The 17117-nt window shown below is 49.2% G+C and overlaps 1 protein-coding gene and 1 non-coding gene across 2 annotated transcripts in view; one reads left to right on the top strand and one right to left on the bottom strand.

Moving 5' to 3' along the window:
* The window catches only part of PTPRT (protein tyrosine phosphatase receptor type T), a 1068951-nt gene that overhangs the window by 71910 nt on the left and 979924 nt on the right, over window positions 1–17117 (bottom strand). Inside the window, exon 19 of the mRNA XM_032419927.1 lies at window positions 7071–7158. Within this exon, the coding sequence (XP_032275818.1) occupies window positions 7071–7158 (88 nt within the window). The remainder of the gene's footprint in view (window positions 1–7070; window positions 7159–17117) is intronic.
* On the top strand, window positions 14591–14683 carry LOC116642125. Its single transcript, XR_004301308.1, has one exon. It is a non-coding gene; the product is annotated as a small nucleolar RNA SNORA17 (small nucleolar RNA).

Genomic DNA, 17117 nt, shown 5'->3' with positions numbered 1-17117 from the left:
CCCTTGACTAATAGCATCAGCAAAGCCTGGGAGCTTGTCAGAAATGCAAATTCTTAAGTCTCAGCCCAGACCAGCTGAATCAGAAACTCCGGTGTGGGGCCCAGAAATATGTATTTTAACAAGCCCTCTAGGAGATGCTAATGCACACTCCGGTTTGAGTGTGCAGATCAATGTTCAATTATGTAGCATCAAAGTGCCCTCATTATTCACTTCAATTTGTCTTGGGAAAGACCAAAAGATCCCTCTGGAATTGGGCCCTGAGACTAGATACCCACCTTGTGTTAGGTGGTGAGGCAGAGGAATTTATCTGTGTGGAGTGCATACGATGGACGCTATGCCATTTGATTGTCATGGTAACCCTGTGAGGTAGGGTGTGTGTGTGTGTGTGTGTGTGTGTGTGTGTGTGTGTGATCACCCCATTTTATGGATGAGAAACTCAAGGCTCCGAGAGGTTTAACAACTCAGGAGAAGGTGTGTGTGTGTGCGTGTGCGTGTGTGTGTGTGATCACCCCATTTTATGGATGAGAAACTCAAGGCTCCGAGAGGTTTAACAACTCAGGAGAAGGTGTGTGTGTGTGTGTGTGTGTGTGTGTGTGTGTGTGTGATCACCCCATTTTATGGATGAGAAACTCAAGGCTCCGAGAAGTTTAACAACTCAGGAGAAGATGTAAGATTGAGAACTTTCTCACAGAGTGGTGGGATCCCTACTCCTCCTGAAACCCTAAGACCTGCTGCCCCCACACCCCTTCCATGCCAGTTCTGACTCCAACACTGCCCATCCCATTGTACCCACATCCCCACTCTGCAGGAGAGTGTTATTTCCTCTTGTGTGCCATTCTTTCTCTCCAAACAAACCACAACCTCTGCTCCCCTCCTCCCCCAGCAAAGGTAGCCCAACAAATGGGTCTTCTCAAGTGGAATCCACTTAAGAAGAGAATCACTTGAGAGAGTTGGGGCTGGGGAGAGACTATCACTTAGATATATGATGTGCTTTCTTCCTGTCTTCTGGGCACTCAGGAGGTTAAAGAAAAGGTACAATTTTTCAGAGAAAAGAGATTTGGCTCATTACAATGAACTATGGAGCTGAAATATCATTTCCTAGAAGGATTGGAAATGTTAATGCCATCATCTTGCACGAGTGGATAGGGAGGAGGCAGACAATTCCACTGAGTCTGCCTGGTACCTCATTGAAGCTAAAGGTCTGCACCTTCAATCTTGATTGAATTACCACTATCAAGAGAGAGGGTGGCTAGGGTAGGAGAGGGAAACAGCCCAGCAGGCTCTGTACCTCCTTGCTGTGCCTATTCTGTGCCAGCTGAGGTTGGGTGGCTCCCCTCTGCAGGGACCTACTTGGAGCCTTTGAGGGGGTGTAGAGGGGTTAGGCATAGAGGGGCAGAGTGCTGGGAGAAGTCAGAGGCACAGAGGACCACCTGATGCATTTACTGCTTCATCCTAAGCAGGCTGTCCTGCCCACACTCCACTAAGGGAACTTTCTGGAGAGAAGGAAGGTTTCTCATTCAGGTTCCTTTGGAAGCAGAATCTGAGACAAGGACTTGAGCGCAAGTAGTTGGTATGGGAGGTGATCCCTGGAAGTGGGAAGGGGAATGAGAAGGAGATGGAGAAAGGAAGGAATCTGGTAAGGGGTGTGTCGTCAAGCAAGCTACCACGGCAGACCACTGTGGCTTCATCCTGCTGAAAGCTCCAGTGGGTTTTTCTGCCTCAGGGGAGAGAGGCCAGGGTGCTCACACACCCACTCTCTCAGTCAATGGCTGAAGGCTGCTCCTGGGGATGGTTCATCTCTCGGCACTTCTGGCTTGCCCTGTAGGCAGGCAGAGAGGGCTCCAGTGGCCAGAACAAGTCTTCCGAAGAACCAGGGCACTGACGGCTTCGGTACCAAGACCCATCTGTAGGGTCCCACCCCCGCCTCAGAGACCCCAAAGGAGAAGGCAGACTGAGAGTCAGAAGCACTGCACAAGGTGTCTACTTTGTCATCCCAGGTCTGTCTTCCCAGGAATCAGCAGAGAAACCACTGTGAGAAAAGCCTCTGGGTTTGGTTTGAACCTGAGTTCCTCCCCCAGAAGTGAGTCTGAAGAGCTCATCCCAGTCGGCCATTTGTTCTGAGGTTGGAGCCCTTAGCATGACATGTCTTGATGCAGAAGGATTCCTTGCCAGGGTCACTTGGTACCCCAGCCGCTACAAGCCAGGAGGGCTGGGTGTGGCCGTCCTACAGACTTGCTATGTGACCTGGGCCGGGGACTCTACATCTCTGGACCATTACTCCTCACCAGTGAACTCAGAGAGGCTGGACTAAGTCTCAGCTGGGTTTAAAAGTCTCTACACCGGATTTGGATTCAGTAGTTATTCCTCTTAATTTGCCCTCTGTACACTGAGAGAGGAGAAACTGAGGGTCAGAGAGATGAAGTGACCTTGCCGAAGGTCATGCACCCAGTCAAGGGCGGAACTGAGACTAGAACCCGGCTCTGCCTGAGCCCATGTCCAGTATTCTAGTACACCCGGGCCCAGTGGACTAGGTCTGCAGATTCCCTTGTCCTCTGGCTTCGGGTTGGGTTTGGCCAATGGAAAGCCCCTGCAGGAACTGGACCAAAAGAGAATGTGACCAGCGTATGCTTACTTCCTCAGCTCTTCACATCCCCCTCCTTGAGCGTCTCATGTTTCCTGCTGGGACCCTGACAGAGCTGATGAAACCTGCAACCTCTGCAATCGCTTCCTCTGCTCGCTGTAACTTCTTCCCACCGGCCCAGGAAGCCCCCTCCAAAAGAACATCCACATGGGAACGCTGGGGTATTCTTGAAATTTCCCCTTGTCCACAGTCTCTGCCCCAGAGCTGCTTGAATGCAAAGAACTCTTTGTTCTGGATCTCCATTCACTTCCTTCCCTTTCATTTCCTTGTCATCCCACCCCTGGAAACGCCACTGTCTCTGCTACCAAATTCTAGACAGCCTCATTTGGGAGAAAGGGCTAATTTAACCAAGGTTTCTCTTTCATTGTTTCATTTGCAAGCAGTGCCTTCCCTCCTCCTCTTCCCCTTTAATCTTCTCTGTCTTCCTGGCCTGGGCCTTTGTCCTCCACTCCAGCCTCCCAGAGCTCCGGGTTCCTTAAGATGCTAATCACACCCAGTTTTCTTCTTGTGCCAAGAATATTTCTATTTATCAAGCCGCGACAGACTTTGCCTTTGGGAGGGACACATACAAGGACAGGAACACTTTCCATTCCTCAGGGCTGTCTCCCTTTTCCCTTTCTCATTTCAATTCTAGGAGTCTTTCTTTGCTTGGTTCCTCGGTATGTCTTCCAGGGTTTCTGAATGCACGGGTTGCCTGATCCCGTCTCCTTTTTAGGGAGTGCAGACCCACCCAGGCCGCAGTGTCCTGTAGAATTACCGACCCTTCTGTGAGAAAGGAGATTCAGGTTTGTTCGAGCCCGTCAGGGTGGTAACGTTAGGTGTTTGAATTCCCTCTGCCTCCTTTGGGTTTCCCCAGAAGGAGATGCGAGAGGAGGACCCTGGTGCACGTAGTTTATGCAGGAAGGGGGCACCAGCAGGAAGGGGGGCAGGGAGGCGGCCGAGAGAATGTAGCCCCCAAGGGGGAGTTTTCAAGCCCGTTCCTGCAGTGGGAAACAGCAGCCCAGGCCCTGACAGAACTCTGGAAAAGGTGAAGAACACACCCTCAGTGGGATGGGAAGGAGCTGGGCTATTTCATCGGCTAGGGAAAGACTGCCTTTTGCACAGAGTGTCTTGCCCCAGCTTGGGAGCAGGTCCTCAGGTGACAGGGCAGCACGAGGGGGAAGCAAGTGAGGTGTCCAGGGCATACACCTCAGTGAGGCACTCGCTCTCAGGGTCATGCAGCCGAGCACGGCGTCTCCTTGAATGTTGCACTCTGGGTGCCTCGCTCGCTCACCCTAGTCCCGGCGCAGGATGCCAGACTGCCTGCTGGTTCCAAACACCAGGTGGTGAGGCCGTGGGGTGTGGGTGGGATGCATGCTGACAGCGTCTTCTGCACCCCAGTGATGGAGTTCAATCCCCTTCATTGTTTTCCTTGCTACTTGGAATCCTGCCTTCCAAGACACAGCTCTCACACGGGACAGGATGGTTCTCTTCCGGCCCTTTCCTGTGTCCTGTCTCTCTGCCCCCACTCAGGCTCAGTAGCTTCTTCCTACTGGCAAATCTTTGTGCCCCCTGTCATCCTGCTCCAGCTTACCTCCCTCCATGCTTCCTGAATATTCTCTCCTTTATTTGAGAAGCCAGAAGGGAGAGGTCCATGGCTGAAGCCCTTCGGGGTCTTGCAGAGAGTCTGCTTTCCAACATTAAGTTCCTATTTACTGAGCCCCAACCATATGCCAGGTTTGGGGACACAGAAGTACAGTCATCTTCCTGCTGTCACAGAGCATCTATTCCAGTGAGGAAAACAGGCAGTCAACAGATAGTCATCCAAATGCCTCTCAAATCACAATGATGACGAGGGTTAAGGAGAAGACATGCATTGTGCCCAAGGAGTGAATAATGAGGTTTTGACCAAATTCGAAGGGCCTGAGGAATTCCCTGAAGAAGTGATGACGAAGAAGGATCTGAAGAATAAGTAGAACTTAGCAGAGCAAAGTGAGGCGGGAAGGGCACTTTGATAGAGTACACAGAGTGTGCAAAGGCCCTGTGGCATGAATGAGCACAGAAAGCTCAAGGGACTGAATGAAGATCAGTGTGGCTTAATTGAGGAAACTGGGATGGAGAGGACACGATATGAAATGGGAGTGGAGAGGTGGCTGAGGGTCTTTGGATAAGGAGTGCTTAGAAATGCAGGAAAGCCATTTGAAGGGCTTTCAATAGGAAAATGACACGATCCAATTCCCATTTTGAGGATGTCCCTCTGGCTTCTGTCAGAGATCAGATAGGTGGAATTTGGGGGTCAGATTAGATGTGCAGCAGTAGGAAGAAGCCTGGGCGGAGTCCAGGTGAGAGCTGACAATGGCTCGGGCAAAGGTCCTGGGTGCCAAGGATGAGCAGGGAAGTCTGAAGACAGACAGCTTGGTGTGGCTTTTCATCCTTAGCCCCCACAGGCTTTTGCGTGGATACCTGGCCCAGGCTGGATATCCTTGTCTCTCAGGGAGGCAAAGGCTCTTCACTGTGCTCTAGTCATTTATCTTTTCTTATCTGCGCAACGCCCCGGGAGGAAGACATCATTGTACCCAATTTACAGAGAGACGACTAAGGTTTGGTGTGATCACCTAAGGTCTCACAGCCTATAATTTAGTGGCCCCTCTCTAAACCCACAATCTGAAAGGGGGAGCGGACAAGTGGCCAGATATTTTCGGGAATGGTATGCACAGTGCTCGAGCAGAGGATGGTCAGAGTGAGCAGCTACCTGTGCCCAGCGCAGGAGCTCCGTGGGAGCAGAGACTGAGGGTCCAGCACAGGGCCTGGCTCAACGGAGGCCCACGAGTTATGGGTCTTAATAACACACTTCCTGATTGTTCGAGCATCTCTTTCCAACGCTTCACTTGCAATAAATCTTGCTGCCTGCATTACTGTCTTCCAAGAGACAAATTATAAATGTTTTCTGATTAGTTCTACCATTCATAGCCCATTCCTAAATCAGCACAGGAAACAGCTAAGCTAAAACTTCTGCCTCTTTCTTCCTTTGCAAGCTGCCTGTATCTTATGTTTTCTTCCTCCAAGTTTTTTTCTTAGGCAATGTCTAGACAGTTAAACAAAACAAAACACTGAACTGTGCTAGAAATAATTTGTTATTCAAGGTCTTTTTTTTCCCTCTGTTTTTGGCTAGACGGGGTAATCCTGAGAGCTGAGACCAGAAATGCAATGCACACAATTGGTGAGATGTCAAAAGGTCCAGGTTGAGTACACCATGGCAGACAAAGGCTGTTGTCAACTCCGTTCTAATCAGACCATGCGCTCAACATTTTGTATGAGGTAACTTTGTCCTCTCTGTATTTATGCTGCTTTGAAGGCTGTACATACCAATATTTGGCAGTGATGATACCGTGTGACCTACGCCTCTCTCCCTGCCTCATCATCTAGCACTGAATATTATGCACAGTCACACACAAATGTTGGCACTGTCCTCGTTCAGGCCTCATTGTCCCTCGCTGGGACCACTGCAGTAGCCTCCTGACTGGTCCCTCTGCCTCCGGTCTCTCACACTCTAATCCACCCTCCCGATCAGCTACCCTAGTGATCTTTCAAAACTGGACATCTGATCATGCCCATCCCACCAACCCAGCTTATCCCATGTCCCCAGATGGGTATTCAGTGATTTCTGGTTAAAAGAAGGTGGAATTGGGGTGCCTGAGTGGCTCAGTCATTAAGCGTCTGCCTTCGGCTCGGGTCATGATCCCAGGGTCCTGGGATAGAGCCCCGCATTGGGCTCCCTGCTCAGCGGGAAGCCTGCTTCTCCCTCTCCCACTCCCCCTGCTTGTGTTCCCTCTCTCGCTGTGTCTCTCTCTGTCAAATAAATAAATAAAATCTTTAAAAAAATAAAAGGTGGAATTATATATCTGTACCGATCTTCAGTGACCACGAGAAACTAACTCTATGGCTAAGAGTAATGGTGCCAAGCACTGGGCAAAGGTTCATGTACCTTTTTAAAATAACCCTGTCTTTGTTGTTTGTGTCATTTCCGAGGGAAGAAACTGAAGCTTAGAGAGGTCAGGTAACTTGCCCAGGGCCCCATAGCTGGGATGGAAGCCCAGGCAGTCTGACTCCACAGGGCTCAAACCGCTCCGCTTCACTGCCTTCATCAAACCACGTATGAGCGGTGATTACAGGAATGTTAAAGCTCGTTGTCGAGCAAAAGGCAATGACCTTGCATGCCTCCCCAATCTCTGTACAAAACATGTTTTCCTCCTGCAGGCTCGGGGCCACCAAGTGTCTTGGCCAACGCAGGGCCTGCGTGGCAGACACTCACCTTACAACAGCCACCCCCCTAGCAGTGGGGGCCGGCAGAAGTCATGATGCCTTAAACCCTGCCCCTTGTGTGACCAGAGTTGCCTTGGGCTCCTCTGGGCCCTGAGCTGGCTGCTCCCCAAAACCTCAGGGCTCTTACAGGAGATGATGTTTCCGTATCGGTTCTTATTGCGGTTTTCATCCTCTTTGGCTGTGTCCCACGAAGCTGTCTGCCCCTCTGGTAAGGCCTAAAAGAGGAAGAATAGAGTGGTTAGAACGGCCTGAGATAGGGGCTTTCTCCAAGTGTAGATGAGCCGGGGGGTGGTGGGGAGGATCAGATCCACTGGGATGGGTCACTCAGTATAAAGGGCTCCGTGTTCTTGGATGTGGCCTGGGGAGAACGTAGACTTGGCCCCTTCGTGGACTTATCCACTCATTCATTGACTCATATGTCATTGATGCCTTCTGTGTGTCCAGAGTCCAAATCTGGCCCAGTACGGGACCTATTTGCTCATTAACTCATTCATTCATTCGACGGGTATTTATTGAGTCCCTAATACGTATTTGACGCTGTTGTAGGTACTCAGGATACAGAGAAATAGGCAAAGTCCCCTTTGAGCTTCCAGTCAACTGGGCGACGCCGCAAGTAAAAGAGCAAACATATATAATTTCAGATTGTGGAAAGTGCTATGAAGAAAATTAATCAGGGAGAAGGGATAGTGATGGAGGACGAGAATTTCTTCAGATTGTACAGTCTGGGAGGGCTTCTCTGAGAAGGGAACAGTTAACCTAACTCCTTAATCATGTGAAAAAGCCAGTTGTGCCAAAAGCAGGACGTGCTTTCCAGGCAGAGGGAAAAGCAGGTGCAAAAGAGGTAACCAAATGACCGTATTCAAGGGTGAGGCAGGGAGAGCAGTGGTGGGAGCATCTGGATGGGCTGGGACAGTTCAGGCTCTGTAAGGTATTGTGGTCACTGGTAACGAGTTGGATATCATTCTAAGTGAGATGGAAAGCCTTTGGAGGGTTTTGAGCCGTGCAGTTAGCTGATCTGATTTAGGTTTTACATTCTGGCTCATGTATGGGATGCAGGCTCTTAGGAGGCCTGGGGAGGAAGCAGGGAGATCAGTTAGGAAGCTGTTGCAATAGTCCAGGTAAGAGATGAGGGCACCTTGGCCCCTTTACCAGGATGGTGGCAGTAGATGTAGCGAGAAGTGATTATTTTCAGGATGTTCAGTTGAATACTGTAGATTTTGGTTCCCTCAGAAGCAGACTTGGAAACAAGGATTTGAATACGAGATCTTCTTTGGAGGCAATCCTAAGGAGCATGGGTGGGAGAGTGGGGGAAATGATACAAACACGGGAAGGAAGTCAGTCCAAGTATCTCAGTGAACAAGTCAGCACTGTGTACACCTGGGGTTTAATCTCACCGGCCCACCCCGTGTTGGGGTATTTACCCACAAATTCCCATTGACCGTTGGTTGAGGACAATGCTTAGGAAATCCCTTGGCACTTCTGCCATGCTCTGCAGGTAAGCTGTGCATATTCTCTAAGAAAGTCCTTGGGCAACAAGCCACAGGTGTTTCTAGGTGGCTGGCATTGGGTGAGTGTGCATGGGAACATGAGTGTCGAGGGGACAGGGGCAGGCCAACACATCTGCTGTAGGTGTGGACTATGAAGGAAAGAGGGATGAAGGCTGGCTCCTAGACTGTTGGCTTGAAGAAGTGAGTGGAGAGCCGTGGCATTTGCAGAGATGGAGAAGAAATACAAGGGGAGAAAGAGACTGGGGAGGCAGGAATTGCGTGTTGTGTTCTGGGCACATCGAGTGCTTAGAACAGTGCCTGGCCCTTGCTGAGTGCTGTGTGCTTCTTGCCATGTCCCACACAGTGAGAACAGTGTAGCAGGGGCCATGTTTGAGATGACTAGTCGACATCCATGCTGAGTATGAAGTTGGACATAGAAGCTCACAGTCAGAGCTGGGGGAAGGGGTGGGAGTCATCAACCCAAGAGGAGACAGACAAGTCCACAACCATGTGGAACGATTAACAGAGTTATGAGCCAAGAGCTATGGAAACACAGGGGCAGGTGAAGTTGCTTCTCTCACAGAGAACGAAGATGGGCATTCAGGGGAGCAGGAACAGCTGTAGGAAAGCTCCAGAAGCATGAAGACCTGGCCACGTTTTGATTACTGTTTCCACCCTGCACCCTGTGGTGTGGGCTGAATGCCCTGCTCGTGGGCCCTGCACTGCTTCTGAGGCTGGACCTGCAATACCTTCAGTCTACACAGCTCCCTGTCTGCAGCTCAGGGGAAAGGAGCATCCACTCATCTTATTACACTGGCCTTGCCTTTTCCCATCCATCCCTTACTAGGTTCAGCCCCAATAAGCAGTCCATAAGCCAAACAGTCAGAAATTCCATCAGTGGGCTGTGTTCCATAGGCAGGCAGCACCACTGCCTGTGAAAGCCCAGCTCATGCACAGTACCCCCTTTCTTGCTTCCAGTCTCCCATGTGTTAAGCCAACCTGGGTGGGTCTTCTAGAGAAGAGGTAGGCACGCTTTCTGTAATGGGTCAGAGACTGGGCAGCATGGGCTTTGTAGGCCAAGTACTCCGTGCTGCGGCCACTCAAACTCTGGTTGCAGAGTGAATGCAGTGACAGACAAAAGGCAAACAAATGGGCATGGCTATGTTCTGATGAAACTTTATTTACGAAAACAGGTGTTGGGTTGGATTTAGCCCGTGGATGCACTCTGCCGACCTTTTTTCTAGAAGCGTGACCATGATCCTCAACTCTGCAGTGGTTGGGTAGGTAAAACTAGTCCTCATTCTGCTACCTCGCCATTCTAGATGGAATGGAGATGGGGTGGGAGGCCCTCGCCTGAGCTGCCTGGCTCAGCTGTGTTCTCCAACCTCGCTTTCCCCAGGGGTTCAGAAGGGGGGTACTAGATTGTCTTCCCAATCTCTGCCCTAAATCTGAGTGCCACTCCTCGTCCTCTTCCTCCTCCTTCCTCATTACAAATGACCATTACCCTGCACCCCCCCTTGCCACTTGTGTAGGGCAGCTCTTGATTGCAAATGGTTCTTGCTTTTTGCATGTAACTCTTGGAACTCAGATTCCAGCCTGGGGCCTCATTCTCCTGGCCAGGCCCGTTAGCACCAGCTGTTGCAGACAATTGCTGGGCCCACATAGTCCTGGCTCTCCGCAATGGTGGGCTGTGACTGTCTCACAGGTAACACTGGACTTCTCAAGGTTTAAGCTCACTCTGGGGGTGGATGTTCTACCTGAAACTCTCTGTGATAAAAGCCAACTGTTCATTCCATTATATCCACCCCAAAGTGGTATGAAACCAAGAATAGGACACTCCAAATATTTTCATAACTATTTTGGGGGAAAAAATCTGTTGAGTACCTACCATGGGCTAGGGTTTCAGTTATAATTCGCTGAGAGTTTTGTTATGGCTGTACATTAGAATCATCTGAGGGAAGCTTTAAAACTCCCAAAGCCACGGCCCTATTAAGTTCAGTCAGACTCTCTGGGGATGGGACGCAGGCCGTCAGCAGGGTTTAAAGTCCCTGGGTGATTCTAATGCACAGCCACAGTTCTTGCAAATAGTGAATTTACCTGGAGAAACACTTTCCCACGAGTCTCCTCACTGGTTTCTCTTGCTTTGGTTTTGTCCCCTCCAATTCATTCTCAACTGTAATCAGAGAGATCTTTCTAAAATGTGAATAGGACCCAGTTACTCCCCTTGCCATTATCTTCAGGATAAATTCTAGTCTTTAATACAAGGTCCCTAATGACTTCACCCTACATGCCCCTCCAGCCTCATTTCTTGCCCTTATATTAATATTCCAAAGATAAGGAACTAAACATAAGGCCCACAGACAATTTCAGGTGTTTCAAACTTCTGAGACTGACTTTATATATGCCGTTCCCTCTGCCTGAAATTCTCTTTCATCTGAGTCTGCCTGGAAGACTCCTACATACCCTTTAAAACCCATTTCAAGCATCTTCTGTTTTGTGAAAACTTCCCTGCTAACCCTCCCACCACTCCATTTCATCCCCAGCTAGTCGGTCACTTCTATTATTAGATGGACTCCTTTATATCTAATAATTTGAAAGTCTTGCCTCCCAACTTGATGATGGGCTACTCCAGGAAAAGGGCAGCATCTTATTCATGTCTGTCTCTCCAGAGCCCAATACTGGCCCGATACTTCATATGTACCTGAATCCCCTTTAGAATAAATGAATGGATTGGACAGACGGTTGAAAATATTAGTGGGTAAGGTGGCTTCTGTGCAGTCTCTTTAATCTCAGAGGTGTAAGTGACCTTGAAAATTATCTGGTTGTGTTCCCTTCCACAGTGGCCTTCTGGGCAGTGGACAAGCTGATCCATAGCATCTGCTACTTGGATACCCTCAGTGACAGAGAGCTCACTACCTCACAATGCTTCCTGTATCACTTATGGACAGTTTGGACAGTATTTTGTTCCTCTGCCTCTATGTACTTTGCCTCTGCCCTATGCTATGGGGGACCCACAGAATTAGCATGCACCCATGTGCTGCAACACTGCAGAAATTTGATGAAGATCGCTGTCCACCCCCAGAGTCCTTAAATGGCACAGTTTGGGAGCTGTCTCAACATCCAGACCATACCCTTCAGGAGGCACCCAGCATGCTGATATCCTTTGAAAAATCTTAAGCTAAACAAAGCAGCTGTGATAAGTGGCCCTTCTTTGGGAAACCACATGAGCCCCTGATGCAGCCGTGGGAGCCTCTGTGTCCCTGGGTGGGGCTGGGGAGAGGAGGTGTGAGCCTGGGCTGGGATGCTGTTGACCAAGGTAGAGGAGGCAAGGCCTAACAGAGCCACCTAGGAGGGAGCAGTAATGACCCCCCAGTTGGCAGACTTTGATCACATATCCATTTCCCTTTTTAGGGAGCTGCAATGTAATAGGGGATAATCTCTTGAAGGAAAAAAAAAAATACGAAGGGGTAAAAGTATGAAAGGGAGACTCATCTCCATCTTCAAAGTGAGGCAGCCGAGGGGCATTATTTTTACATTAGCGGCTAGTTACAGTAGATTGACCAGGGAATGGCGGCGGTCATTAGGAGCTAATCACATTCTTTTCAAACCAAAATTGCCATCTCATTATATTCATCCATTATCAATCTCCGCTTTCCTCTTCTCATTTTCTTCTCCCGAGAGTGCGAGCTCTATTTTTACACTCTCCTCTGAGTGTGGAAATGTTTTCTACTCTTCAACAGTGTTGCTTTTCTAAGGCAATCATTTGTGGATGTCCTAAAGGATGCATTTGGGGATGTCCTCATCCCTGGAGGTCTGAGCTGTGGTATTCATAGAATCCTCAAAAGTCAGACCTGGAAGGATCTTCTGAGAAAACCACTGCGTCACTATAGAGTTTGACAAAGTGAGGTCTAGAAACAGGCAATGACTTGCCTAAGAACACAAGCTGAGTGAATCCATCTTCCTTCTGCTCCTCCTCCCTCCTTCCCGCCCTCCCTCTCTCCCTCCCTTCCATGGCGACTATCTGGGTGCTAGGCACTGTGTTAGGTCCTAGAAATAATAGCAATGGACGTGGCACACAAGATCTCAGGAACTTAGTTCCAGTTGTGGGAAGGTGCAAACAATAAATAGACAAGATAATTACTGTTTATAAACCAGTATATCCCAGTGCTGTAAAGGCAATAAATAAGGTGTCAGCGTAGACAATGCGTGGGAACAAGGGACTACTTCAGGTAGAGTGGACTGCGCAGGACCTTTTGAAAAGGTGACATTTGAGAAGGAAAGCGGTAGTTGGCCTGGCACCCACAGCCGGACCCCGTGTCTTACTGTTGAACATAAACAATCTCACAGAATGCCAACATCAGACGAGGCTCCTCTGAGACCAGGATGGGGCAAGGCATAAACATGACCACTGCGTAGTCCTAACTAAACACAGAAACAGTATGAATATTGTCCAAGCCAAAAAAAATATGACCAAACCTCCCCCTATCCTGGCTAAGAGGAGTGACCACTGTTCCTTTGCCACTTACAGCTTTAGCCTCTGTCCGGTGTCCCCTTATTAGAGCTAGCTTCATTAAGGGGACCTTACCACTGCCTAATGATGCCCATTCCAGAACAAAGCCCCATATCACCCAACATAGCCCACAGCCTCGGAGCCCCTTCTCACGTCCTCTTCCTGAGATGCCCTGCAGTATTTAAACCTGGCTTGCTCCACTCCAGGTGTGCTCCTACGTGTTTCTCATTGACGCATTTGGGCTGAACACTAAATGATGAGCAGAAGCCAGCCACGGCAAGAGCTGGGGGAAGAATATTCCAGGGCTGAGAGAAGAGCAAGTGCAGAGGTGCTGAGGTGGAATGAGCTCCGTGTGTTCTGGAGCTTGAAGTGGGGGTGCTCTCTGGGGTCTAGAGAATAAGAGCAAGCAAGCGACGCATAATGTGGATGGGGAGGGTGTGGTGAGCAGTGGCAGTTGGTGAACCACCACGAAGAATATGAGTTTTATTCTACGTCAGTGAACATGCTTTGGACGTGCTTTCAGATGAGGAGGCTGAGCCAGTACTAGCAGCATGGTAAGTGGCTTGGAGCTCTTGCCTCGTGAACCCTCCCTTCATCCTTGCTGCCAGGGTTCACAGACTTGAGGATAAAACTCTGATCTGGCGCCTAGTCCAGACTAACCCTCCCTGTGACTGCGACCCACCCATTCACCCATCCAGCCTCGCTCCCAGCCACGGAGCTCAGTAAGCCAGACACTCCATGTACCCAGAGAGACCCTGGTGGGGGTCACAGGCTTTTCAGGCCCTGCTGTGCTGAGTCAGTCCATAGGACTGGGCAGCCTCCCTCAGTTTCCCCACTTACTACTTTAGTTCCCTACTCTAACCCAGAATTGCTCCTGATGCTTAGCTGCTTCCTTCGACCTGTTGGTTTGGCTCTCCTGAGAGAGGAGGGTCCTTTCTGAAGCTTGCCATCCTTCTTTGCACACTCTTCTTTGTACCTAAGCCTCTTTCACTTGTGCCCAAATAGTGAAACATCAGAACACAGAGCTTCGAAGAGCGACGCACCTGCAGTCCAAGGCTGAGAGCGTCCTGGTCCATTTCATTTCCCTGTTCACCCCCTATCCTCGGCCGATTCTGCCAGTTATGATGCCCCTCTTACTCCCTTTCATTGACTGTATCCTTGGGGACAATTGGATATGATATGCCCTGGGGTGCAGCACAACCAGGCCCAGGGAAGGCTGACCAGGCACTTCCTGGCCACTGCCTCAGGGCACAGCCGAGGGCTACTTCCTCCATGAGCAGTCCTACCCGCCAGGACTTCCCCATGACCCTGCCCACCTCGGCATTCTCTCGAGGCAGGCAAGACTCCAGAGAGTCCCCACCAAGGAGGCACTCTGTCCCCTGGGTCTTTCATTCATTCTCCTTGTCAAGAATACCTCTTGCCCACCAACGGTGCCTATGAGTCAGGGAAAAGGCAGGGCTTTGCAAAAGGCAGACTAGACTAGAGAGGGGATATTTTGTCACTCCAAGGCTCAATGGACTTTTCTGGAAATTAAGCCAATAAAACGCCCTTCCCAGCCCTGCCTGTTTCTGAGCCTGGCCTGCAGGCTGGGTGGGGGGTGGGGACAGCTGCTCTGCGGACGCTGGGCCTGCTCGCTCCCGATCCAGCTGCTGTACCTGAGACGTGGAGGCACAGAGGAAGTGGCTATTTCTGTGCTCAGCGCTCAAAATAGTGAGCACTAAGAATGGTTTATAGCCTACTACGCTAAAAAGAAAAAAAATGCACCCTTCAGGTTAGGGGTGGGGCAAGGGTTTGACCTTATAGGGCAGCGTGGGGAATTTTTTGCCGATGGAACTCTTACGTTTCTTGGGGTTTATGTGATTCTATGCATTTGTTAAAACTTATGGAACTGTATACCTCTGCCCCCCCCAAATGGATCTGATAGCATGTAAATTAAAAAAAAATGAAAAACAAATACACCCCATGGAGTTTGGTGATGATTAGTGACTACCCGAGTAACTGTGGTGGGCTCCTCACCCCGTGCCTAGTGCACAGGTGTTTGGAAGCTCTTCCATCCCAGTCTTGCCTAAGGATGTGCTCTCGAGCACCTGTGGCTTACTTCTGGAATTCACTTTCTGCCTCCCCTTGATCACAAACATCCAATTTATTGTCGTAAGACCAAAGATGGGGGCTCCTTGCCACATCCACCCTGGTTTCCCTTGACCAAAGGGCTCTCTCGGATATAGGATTTTCATTTTAATACTGGGGCCATCCTGGACAAACCAGGACAAATCATTCACCCTAGAAACAGGTAAGACTGAGTATTCAAGAAATGAGAGTTTCGTGGAGCTGTTGGAAGCTAAAGTTCTGGTCTCCACGGAGGTCCATGAGTTCAGTCAGCACCCACATTTCCTGAAGTCCATGGCTAGCTGGTGGATGGGAAGGGCCACTGTGGACAGCTGTGTTGGTTGTGCACAATGCAAGAGCGCCATGTCTGAGGGAGCATCACACATCTGGTAGACACGATACATTTCTGTATATATTACAAACAAGCATCTCGAGACAGGTGCGCCTTTTGATCTTTCACCCTAAGGAGCTGTAGGAGCTCATGATGGCCCCGGCAGAGCCCAAGCTTGCAACAAACGCCTCTTTCTGTGCTGAAAAGCCCATGCCTTAGGGATTATAAATGTGGATCCAGAAGGCAGGAGAGGATGACTAATGACATCTACTCAGAGTGGCATCAGGAGAGCAAATATTATTGCGACCATGTCACTAAACAGACGGTAATTTATGAGCTCTGCTGGGGAAGCTGAGTAGAAAATCAGACGGCAGCGAAATGGGGGATTTGTCTGTGACAGGAGCTCTGATCAAGGTGGAAGAGTTGAGGGCATGTCTGTGTGTAGAGTCACAGAGCACTGTTTAAAAAGCCCCCATTAAAAGCTACAAGGTTTCTTTTAAAAACAAATTTTAGGACCATGGTTCTCAAATTTTGGTAGGCATTCAAATTTCCTAGGCAACTTAGTCAAATGCAGAGGCCTGGGCCCTGTCCCGTGTCAATGAACCTGCATCTTAATGTTCTTTCCTAACTTTCCAGGCGATTCTGACACATGTCACAGTTTGAGAACCACTGTCTTAGGCAGTAAGGTAAATGGAAACAGCAGATTCCTGGGGAAGAGTCAACTTAAATTTTAAGGCAGATACTCAGTGCTCCTACAGAGACAGCCCAGAGATGTGAGAGTCTTTCTACGTTGGTGTCTTTCTTTAAGAAATACTGCCTTTTTCTCTCTCTCAACAAATAAAATCTTAAAAAAAGGTGGGGGGGGCAGTCTGCTTCTCTCTCTGCCTTTCCTCCTGGCTTGTGCTTTCTTGCTCACTCTCTATCTCTCAAGTAAATAAATAAAATCTTTAAAAAAGACATACTGCCTTTTTTTTTTTTTTTAAACCTGGATAGAACTATTCTTAATCACAAAGATTTTTGCCAGCACTTTGTAATTCAATGAAGTTGATATTTAGTATTTATATATTATTTTGCAGATGGTTGGGAGAAGAGAAAGGAGTAAGATTCTGCCTCTGCCCTCATGAAGCCTACTGTCTCCTGGGGAAGCTCACACAAGGGTACCTCTTTTCCTCCCAGCTCTGAGCCCATGATCTGGGGGATGCCTGCATCCCATTCTAGGCTACTGACTTGTGGTCCCCTCCATATACCGTCTCCGTCTTTGTGCATGAGCTTCTGGGTGGCTGTCGCTGGGCCAACAGCTCTTTCTTGAAACAAAGTCAGCCAGAGTGAAGGGAGGGATATTAAAAGCCATCACTATCGCCTTGTTAACTTTGTCCAGGAAAATGGCAAGAGGTGCAAAATTCCTCTTTATCTCCCCAACTGGTTTCATTTTTATTTCTCTTTTCATGGGCAGGAATCTTTGTTTCTCTTCTAAGAAGTGGTTCACAACATTTCAATTCTTTCATGTTTCCAAGCCCCTGCACACCATGGTTCCCTCGGCCACACATGCTTTTCCTCCACTCAGCCTTCTTCTACTTTTCTTCAACTCAGTATCTCATCTTTTGTGAAGATTCTGATTGATCTTGGCAGTAATAACTGACAAAAAGCAAAAATAAACACCACCACATTCATCCTGGGCTGGCCTTACCCATGTGCTGCAAAGCATTTTAAACTGGGGTTTGTTATGTAAGTACAAGGTGT

Source organism: Phoca vitulina, unplaced genomic scaffold (genome assembly GCF_004348235.1).
Source record: "Phoca vitulina isolate PV1807 unplaced genomic scaffold, GSC_HSeal_1.0 scaffold22, whole genome shotgun sequence".
Lineage (NCBI taxonomy): Eukaryota > Metazoa > Chordata > Mammalia > Carnivora > Phocidae > Phoca > Phoca vitulina.
This window is presented reverse-complemented; position numbering and strand designations above follow the sequence as displayed.